The 10,578-nt window shown below is 31.9% G+C and overlaps 1 protein-coding gene across 1 annotated transcript; it reads right to left on the bottom strand.

The window, feature by feature from the left end:
• Positions 1-5,828: 5,828 nt before the first annotated feature.
• LOC110710362 (LOB domain-containing protein 1-like) lies at positions 5,829-10,209 on the bottom strand. Its single transcript, XM_021888649.1, has 2 exons — positions 9,068-10,209; positions 5,829-6,482 (listed from the first exon to the last, which is right to left on the bottom strand). The coding sequence occupies exons 1-2, from the start codon at positions 9,350-9,352 to the stop codon at positions 6,114-6,116; spliced, it is 654 nt and encodes a 217-aa protein (XP_021744341.1). The 5' UTR covers positions 9,353-10,209; the 3' UTR covers positions 5,829-6,113.
• Positions 10,210-10,578: the final 369 nt, after the last annotated feature.

Below are 10,578 nucleotides of genomic sequence, written 5' to 3' on the forward strand. Positions count from 1 at the left end.
CGTACACGGCTACTATCTCGTAGCTTAGACAAGACCAAGCCAAAATTAGAGTTTTACGAACTTAAAGGTTTTCTCACGCTTTTGGGAGATGTCTTATTGAGTTCTACTCAAAATGTGTAAATTCCCAACTTCCAAGTTAGTAACTATAGGCAAAGCATTCCCAAAATCCACAATCATCTTTCCATGTGGGAGAGTTGGTAAAGTGAGAAAATCAGCTTTTAATTTAATTCTAAATTAAATTAATTAGCATAAACAATAAGCAAATGACAAGTGTCAATCAAAGGGAGGGGTTAGGTAAGGACCATAAACCCTCCTCTTGGAGAGCAAGCAAGCGCCAAAAACCCCATGTGCACGGCACGCCCCTAGCTTTGGGCCTCAAGGCCTGCCGCGTTGGCAGCCTTGGCCTTCGGCTGGGCTGCCTCGCAAGCCAAGCACGCTGCTGGGTTTGTGGTGCTATGGGCTAGCCTCGCTAGCTGGCAGCGCACGCAAGCGTGCTAGGCTAGTAGCCTTGCTACACCCAATGGCGTGCTGGCCTAGTTCTCTTGCTGCGAGCTTGCGAGCTAGCTAGTAGTGCATTGCTCGGCCAGCTTGGCCCAGCCAGCACACATGTGTGGCTGCTGGGCTTGCGGCCAAGGCAAGTACATGGCTAGAACCCTTGCTAGCCTAGCGTGCCTAGCCCTCGCTTAGCTAGGCCAATTGCGAGGCTAGGACCTTGCGCGTTGACTTGTCATTTGACTTATTTTATTGTCTTCTCGATTCATTGAATTGACTCGACGTTCGATGCTCGGCTTCGACGCTCTAAGCTCGGAATCCGACGTCTGAGTTCGTAAAATCCTTATCGACTTATTTAATCCTTTGGATTAATTCGTCGCCTTTTTTTTGGTTACACGATTGGGTGTGACTCGTAGGGTTCAATCAAGAGCAAGCTGTAAGATTAATTATATATTAATCTTACTGATCGGAAGCGGCCTCTAGCTAGGCATTCTGATCACTTGACTTCACTGAATAATTAGCTTTCCGAATTAATTTCAAATTAAACCCTCTGTCGGAATAATACACTTGTACGAAGGACATCATTCCTTTGAATAATGCTTTTAATTTTTTGACAAAAAATAAGTTTGTGTTCTTTAAATTATTTAAGAACATATTTATACTTTGTAAAATTCATTCGAATAATGTCAAATAAGCTGAAATAAAATCGATATATTCATACAAAATTAGTTCAACTTAATTAAGTTTTCATTGTCGTAAACGGAGTATGTTATAATTTTAATGATATCATATACTCTGTAATAATTTTATATTCTCTGTAAATATTGATGATGTGCTACAATATCATTAATCACATACATATATTCGACGACCAATTTTGAGTCACCCTAAACTTTTCGACAAAATAAACATAAAGATGGAAATTTGAACACAAAGTGAGGCTACACATTAACCAAAAAAAAAAAAAAAAAAAAAGAAAAACCGAAAAAATCAAAAATAAAATAACAAAAAACAAAAACTTTGTATATACTTTGCTCTTTGTTTCATATTATTTGTAATAATTGCCAAAAAAAAGGATGTTTCATATTATTCGTAACAAATGTTTTCTTTCCTTTTTAAGTCGACATATCTTTCTCCTAACTACATGCATCTTTAGCTTTCTCTCTTCATTTTACCAATTACAATCTTGCAAATAATAAAATACAAAGGTAGTAATAATTTCGAGACTACACTAACAGTTAGGGAAGGAAGCCTAAAATCCAATGACAACTTCACTAATGTGCTTATTTAATCAAACAGCTTATTTTGGCGCATGGTGAAACTAATTACGGGTATAAATTTTTTTTTATACTCCCTCCGTTACATATTAGTTGCAACTTTTGTCAAAACGGGGTGATACATATTAGTTCCAACTTTCCATTTTTTTTTCTTATTTTAGTAAGTTTTTTAAATGAAAGTACAAAAATACCCTTACTAAAGAACTCATAAACACAATTAACTACCTAAATCAGATTTTATTAAATTCTTAATCTAACTTATTAACATAATATTTTTCACCTAATTTAACTCATCTAAAACATAAATTAAATCAACAATTCAATTCCAAAAATCATTCAATTGAATCAACTCCCACGAACACCACCTTCTCAATGTCGTCGCCGTATCTAACCACCACCGTCAACGTCGCCGCTGCATCTACCACCACCGTCAGCGTCGCCACTGCATCTACCACCACCATCAACATCGTTACTGCTTATCACCATATTCAAAGTTGCCGCCGCATCTAACCACCTCAAGTGTTCCTTTCTCACCATCATTGCTAATTTGGGGTGGTGGCTAAGATTTGGTGGTTTTAGGGTTGTTCGGGCTACGTGTGGGTGGTTCGGGCTGCGTGTGGGTGGTTTCAGGCTGTGAAGTGGGTGGTTTTGTGGTGGCTGCTGTTAGGCGATGGTTGCAGTGTGGTTGTTGTTGGTGGTGGTGGTCAATTTATTAATTATCTTCACTTTCTCTCTCCTACCCTTAATTTACTATTCTTTACTTCATTAATCAACCATTATGAAATTTTGTCTTAAAATCCTTGTCGAGCCCAAAGTTACAACTAACATGAAATGGAGGTAGTACATAAAAAAACAATTTTTATACAAAAATTGGAAACTAATTAAGGGTATAAAAAAAAGGGGTATAGTATAAAAAATTGTTTATCACCCCATTATTATAATCTTTAAATTTTCACAAAATTATTTGACTTTTTGATTTTGATGTTATAACACCTTATAGATTTACACGGTTGCAATTTAATTACAAAATACAAAAAATATTAATTAAGCTTTAAACACAATCTAACATTTAGGGTGTTTTTTCTATGAAAGTCCAACCGAAATTTGGTAATATGAACATATATAATATGATAATAATGAAAAATGGATTTGTTGTCTCCTTGCATGCACAACAAAAGCGATATGATAGATGCTTTAAGAAAGTAGACTTCCATAATTTCTCATTAATTTTACCGACACGAGGGACAAAGATTTTGTGTTGTGTATCATTATTAGTTCACTAAGTTAAGATGATGAATTCGACTATTGTTTCAAAGTAAAGTTTTCCTTCTTTGAATATCACACGTGAAATCACTTTTAGAGCTTGACATTGATGGTTATTGTTTTGGAGTTGTTACATTCTCTCTTGTGTATTACCTAAATTGTAATCACCAATTCAAGAATATACAGTGCATTTTTCCCTATTCTACGAGTAATATAATTGCAATATTTAGACTTTAAACTATTTATTCTCTATTCTACAAGTAATATAATTGCAATGTTTAGACTTTTGTACTATTTTTTTTTAATAATTTTCACAATGTATTATAATAATGTACAAAAAGTAAAAAATAAAAAAAAAATTAAAAAAAAAAAGTATAATTTTGTCATACTACATATAATTTTGTCAATATCAAAGTACGGAGTATATAATTTTGTCTTTTAATGCATGAACTTAATTAGAATTTTCCACGAAGGCTCAACATTACGACATTAAATCATAAAATAAATTCATCAAAAAAGGGTTTATAAAAGGGCATGCTATAGGTTTTTTGTAATTTTTTTGTGCTATACAATACATTCAAATCTTTGATCAATTATGTCATCAAATATAGTAGAAAACCATAGAGTAGTGTGTAATAAATTGTAATTACAATTATCTCATCAAATAGAGAAAAAAACCAAAGAGTAGTGTGTAATAAATTGTAATTGCAGTAAGCTAATAAGCAATCACCATTACGTACTTATATCAAAAAAATGAAAATGACACTTTATAGATGATGATGATAATGATAATTAACTTTATTATATTCATGTGGAATCAATTTTTAAGCATAAAGTCATTATACAAATTGAGCAACAACAAGTCAAAAAAAGGATTGTGTTTGTTGACATCATACCTTTAATTTCATAAAGACACAAAAAAGACTATTAACTAAGATTAGTTGCCAAATTGTTTACTTAATATAATTTAACATTTAGTAAACAAATTCTTCAATGGATTAACAACTAGGCTGCTCAAAACTTTGTTTTGTAGGCGATTTCATTTTCTGTTTTCAAACCTATTATTGTAGAATTTAGAACAATATAAAGTGAGCGGTCAAAATGGGTTACTAAATTCTGCGGTCAGTAGTATTACTTCTTCATTCATATATACGTTATTGGACAAAAGACATGCATTGTTAATTTATTATACCTATATTACTAAACACATACCGACACAAATATTAACATCAATATATACATGATTTCAAACCATTTTTATGACGTTTCAACGACTTGTATACATAACATGCTAAAACATGCCGTGAAAAGAAGAAATAAATTAGAATAAGAAACATGTTATTCGAAGGTTGGACATTGTCATTTCTATCAAGATGAGAAGATATAGCAAGTAATAGACTGGCTACATTGTGTTGTAACATACGTGGAATTGTGGAAAAGATTAATGCATAGAACAAAACAATCATGCAAAAAATTACGTCGCTTGCTTACTAACAATGTGTTAGGTATGTCATGTGCATCTACAGAGTTTATACAAATGTTGAATACAATACATAGTATTACAGAATGATGTAGATTAATAACACAAGAAAGTTATATAGTACTCCTATAAAGATATAGAATAAACCTCAAGATAGTCCCAAAACAAAAAATGTATATAGCCTACATAACTATTGCCCCTAGACTCCGAGTCCACATAACCATTGCCCACAGACTCCGAGTTCCCGACTCATTGACAGGTAGTGAAATCCCATATTGGTTGGTCGTCGAGGACTTGAGGACTTGAGGCATGACAGATTCAAAACATATTCTAATAAATTGATTTTTATTGGAACGTGTTTTGATCTTTACAGTACTTTTAATGGCGTGTTCTGCCTATTGAACTTAATTATATGATCAAACTTATTAGATTTGATTAATCTTTATTTTCATGTTTTATGTGCACCTAGCTAATTGGACTTAATTAGCCCTAATTAACCTTGATTATACCAAATTAGTCATATAACTTACTATTTTAATTTACATAAGGTGAACAAAATACTCTTAATATTATATTATCTGTTCACACTCGTAACATGTTCCCCCCACCAGGAAACTTCCTATGTATTCTATTGATATGATGTTTCAAAACTTAAGTTAGTTATGTATAAGATGTTAAAACCTTAAAACATGCCGCGTTAAAGAGAGAAAAAAAGAAGAACATGTTTTAGCTAGGAGTCATAGTAAGCTGGAATAGATTAATGACAACGTCGATAAGACTATTACATCGACAGAAATTTCTTAGTCCACTGTTTGACAGCAGAAGAATTTTCTCGTCTATGTTTATTCTAAAAGAACGAATAGTTTGTACTTTTCCACAATTGCTGAAGTCTAAACGCAACACCAAGTCAGGAGACATAAAACGTTGACATTAAGCTTCCATTTTGTCTTTACCATATCATGTATGTATCGCCCTTCCACCTTTGTGGACCTCGACTAGTTTAATTGGTAAAATATAAAATATTGGCTGGTCATGAGTTGTGCATGATCATTTCGTAACCAATATTACATAAGACTATACAACCTGTCGCTCATTAATGGGTCGATGGAGTCCTTCTTGGATATGTTAGCTAAGTCGTATAACAACACAAGCCATAATTACTATCTTTGTGGTTCTCTTCACGAACATATATATATTTCCAAAGAAGGGGACATATAAATCAATTAATTAATTGATACCAATTGTAAAAATAGAGCTCCAATTATAAAATTATATAAAATATATATATATATATATTAATACATTAGATGATAATATTAGGTTACCAAATAAGAGATAAGTTTGATACAAGAATTAGTATACTAGTTATCGTAGCTAACTAGCTAACAAGTGCGATCATTGAAAGGACAGCATTACCGTCATTTTTCCTCTTTTTTTTTTTTTTTTTTTTTTTCCAATTTCAAAGTCTCTCTTCTTCTAATAAAACTATGACTTAATGAAACAACTTTTTTTGTCCCATTTAATGTCTTTCCTAAGTAAGGATTTTAGGTTTATTTTGTTGAAAAAAATTGTCTAATATCAAGTTCATATCATTTTTTCTTCTAAGTCCAAAGAGGCTCCCAAACTGAGCTTAAGGTGTTGTTATCATCGTAGAAATTCAAGAAACTGTTATTATTAGGGCTTGTCTCGTACGGGTCTTGTGGTGGCGACGACGAGGACGTAGTGTTAGGCATGACAACATCTTGGGAGTGTGTCATTTCCATGCAAATAAAGGCTAGTAAATTAGCTTGTTGGCATTGCATGTTCACAACTTCTGCCTTAGCCTTTGCTAATTCTGCTTGTAACTCACTAACTTGTTTCTGAATCTGGCATATTGCTCCGGCACATCCGTAGACCGGATCACGAAGCCGAGCATTCGCCTCGTAAACCATACTGCTTACTGCATCTGCTCGTTGAGATTCTGGAAGATCCTGATGAACAATTCACACATAAATAACATATTAGTCAAATGTCATATGATGTATAATATATGATCCTAAGTATATGGATGCATTTATAACATATCATAAAAAGTACCCTATCTTTCTGAATAGTGCTTCATCTAACTATTATAGAGACAATAATATATGGTACAGTCAAAATTCCTTCCCCACCAAGGAAAAAAGGTCAATTTAAGCCCAGTTTTTGTCCCTCAAGTTGGTGAATATTTTTGCAACTTAGTTATTGCATAATCTAGTTAGAATTACCTTGAAATTATACATGAATGAAATTATTGCAAAAGTTAAAATATTTGTGATAGAATAAGACACTAATAATAAAATGCACATCAAATCGTTTTCTCCTTTCTCGTATAATTAGACAAGCTCCAAAACTCATTTCTTAAGAGATAAGAATATTAAATATAAATATATTATGCAATTGGATCACTACATATAGATCTATTTTTTAATATTACAACCGTGTAATGGTGACTTTCGTAGTATGTAAAAATTGTGTGTTCATACAAAATGATAAGGTCTAAAACTCTAAATATGAAATGCATCAAGTTTAGGGTGCTAGCTACAAATTAATGTGAAAATGCAAGTGCACAACTATAGGTGCCCGCGTATATAAGGACAATGTACTTTTAATCTTTTATGGATTGTGGTTGTAAATGCTTGGACAATATGCATGGTTATTTGACCCACATAGTTTATAATAGTGATACATTTTTTTTTTTTTATAATTTTATTTTTTTAGTATATAGTTTTGATTAAAGTGATAGGACGAGTTGACCATTTTGCATGATGAAATTAACACTTGATACCGTTTAGTGGGTTATGTGTTCCCTTGTCATTGGTCTCAAATCCTCCTCGTTTACTGTGAAAAATATTATTATATTTGTAATCAATTATTTCTTTGAGATTGACATATTATTCATCAAAGAAAAATAAATATTTATGTTAACCAGTAGAATTTTAACCCGCTTTATCATTAATCATGCTTTTTTATGCATGTTTTGATTGGTAAAGTATGTAATTTTGACTTTGTGATTTTACTTTAAAAAAGAAAAGTGAATTTCATTATCACAATTTCATGTATAAATATGACTTTATAAATATGATCATATGATTTTATTAGTCAAGGATTACCAACCTAGGACCTTGTATTAATAATGTGTAGTAGCTATCAAAATTTGAATGTATGCTACAAATTTTATCTAAAATAGTTAATATCTAGCTCCCTAGCTTAGGGGGTTCAGGTTTATAGCTTATACTTGATCAATAAATTAATTACTTACTTATTCGCTTTAAAAAAATAATTACTTATTTCCTTTGTCAAACAATTAGTATATTTTTGTCTAATCAAACTTTTCTTTTTTTCTTCTCTACTTCCTGTTAATTTTTTAAAAGAATTATTAGTTTTCTATGATCTTATCCTTTACTAATACTGCCTTCATTTTCATTTATTAACCCAAGATTGATAGGCATGGAGATAGACATGGAATAATGAATTTTCGATCTTATAACTTTCTGGCCTCATATTGATGATGAATACAAAGAATGCAGAATTTTCTAAATAGTTAATTTCTCATCGTTCGATAATGTATTTACTTTTGATGGCAAGTGGTAATGTAATACATACTACTTCCTCAGTCCAATTAAGATTGTCCAATATACCTGCAAATGGATTTTTCAACGAGTTTTGTCTCATTCCTTTCACAGTAGTTTTTTTCCCCTTTATACTAATTAATCCAAGTTCCAAATAAAATGCATGCTATAGAGTGAACCAACTCTTTAAAAAAACAATTGAAGGGTATGATACAATTTTAGTTAGACAAATGGGGTATTTAGCTACAAAGATTAACAACCAACATGTGTTTTAGAAAATTGAACATGTAATAGTTGTGGTTCTCCTCTACAATTTCCTTTGTAGAACCTTCCGTCAATGGCAGCGCCTTGACTTGCATGCCCTAGTGACTATGCTAATGTATTCTCCGCCATTGTCGACTAGACTATATATTATAATTGACTTTGGATTAATTTCAAGAAACGAGTTTGACTCTAATATTTTTTAAAAGTATTTAGTTGTTATTTTATAAAGTAATAAAAACATTTTACTGGTTATTACTGTATAACTTTTAACAATGACAACAATAAATTTCGTCAAAAAAAAAAAAAACAACAATAAATAATAATAATAATAATAATAATAATAATAATAATAATAATAATAATAATAATAACTCGTCTTGTGAACGGCTGGTCACACCATGTGACCGCTTGTAAATTTAAAAAGTAACCCTAATAACATTGAACGAGTAACTCATATAATACTGATAAAGAATAGTATCCCCTTTAAAACTGATCGATTAATTCCTATAATACTAACGAAGTAACTCCTATAACCGTGTGGTCAGCCACATAAAAGAATTTGTGTAATAATAATAATAATATGTGGTATAGTTTATTGATTATTATAAGAATAGAGAGATTAAAAGTTATACAAACGGAAATGAGATTTGCTGAAGCCATATAACATCACTTTATAAAGATTAAGGATATAGAATGTATACCTGGAGTAACTTGATTATATTGCTGGCACCAAAGACCTTATGAGCAATAGTAAATTTGAGGGGATCTGTAGGAGGAAAGTAAGGAGCCAACACACATTTGTCAGCACAACGACGTCGAAGGATCTTACAAGCTGCACACGGGCTCATTACAACCGGCGGACTACCAGAACTTGTCTGGTGACCGTGGCCATAAGAAGGAGGAGAGTTCGGAGACTGGGGGGAGCACGGTGATGCTCCCCCTCCAACGGGTGATGACATTACAATATCGCTAGTGCTACCTTCCATTCTTATTTTTAGAGAGAGAAAATGAAGAGACGATGAAGTAGTGTTGGTTTACTAGTGTGAATTGCGAAATAAGAATATTTTGGTTAGCAAAGTACATGAAGTGATGTACATATATATAGTCATTATGTGTATGTAGAAAATTAAGGAATAGCCCGGGAAGAAAGTTTTTGGGTCAGGATTACGTAAGCTAAGTCTTGGATGACGTCATCTAGTATTTAATTTGCCCATTTTTTTGGGTTTACGTGGCCTTTGGGTGGTGATATTTTTCCAAGTAGAGAAGTGGCTGTCTCGGGGTATTTTTGGGTTTTCACATCTTTTTTTTTTTTTCAAATAAAGGGTATGGAAATTAGAAATTTCGTAGACTTTTGATTTTTTAAGTCTATCCTACACCGTTTTTCTTTATTCTAGAATAATAAGCTTGGTTTAGGTGCATGAAACTATTTTAAGTCAATATTAATACTCCGTATTAAAAAATTCTAAAGTTATATTTTTCCTCTTATTCAATTTATAAGTTTAGAATTTTAAATTAGATCTCTTGTTTTTTTTCAAGAACAACTATCAACTTAAGGAAAATGTTGCATAAAAACTTTAGTTAAGTGTAAAGCTCAAAGGGTGGAGGTTTTTTGTCAAGTAAATATAAAAAAAAAAAAAAAATAGAACTTTGTATCCACGTAGTTAAGATATTTTACTTTTCAACAAAAAAAAAAAATACTTCGTGGCTTCTACAATGATTCACCCTTTCATCTGAAATTGGTTCAATATATAAAAATTAAAGTTGGTATTAGACCTAATTAATAATAAACAAATTAGAAAAAGGATGTTTATTACAAGATTCTAGCAAATATGAACACTACTAATATAGCAAACTAGAAGAAGAGTTATAACTGTTAAATGACCAACTCAACCAAAAGCTTAAGCTGATGGTTGAGGCCCAAGAATATGTTTTTATACTCTATCACGCCCCTCACACGAGAGCCCATTGACCTTGAAGTGTGGATGCAACATGGGCGCTCCTTATACCCAGCGCTTAATACTCCAAGCTTAAGTTGGTGGTTGAGGCCTAGGAATATGTTTTTATACTCTATCAATAACCATACTTTTTTTATTACAATTGTAACTAATATTCTTAGTTTTTCTCATTTGACATATATATTATTCTGTTACCTGATTTAAATTTTACTAATTTAGGAAATCCTTAATGGTTATTTCTAGGTTATATTTAATAT

The sequence above is a fragment of the Chenopodium quinoa genome, unplaced genomic scaffold (assembly GCF_001683475.1).
Source record: "Chenopodium quinoa cultivar QQ74 unplaced genomic scaffold, ASM168347v1, whole genome shotgun sequence".
NCBI classification, from domain to species: Eukaryota; Viridiplantae; Streptophyta; class Magnoliopsida; order Caryophyllales; family Amaranthaceae; genus Chenopodium; species Chenopodium quinoa.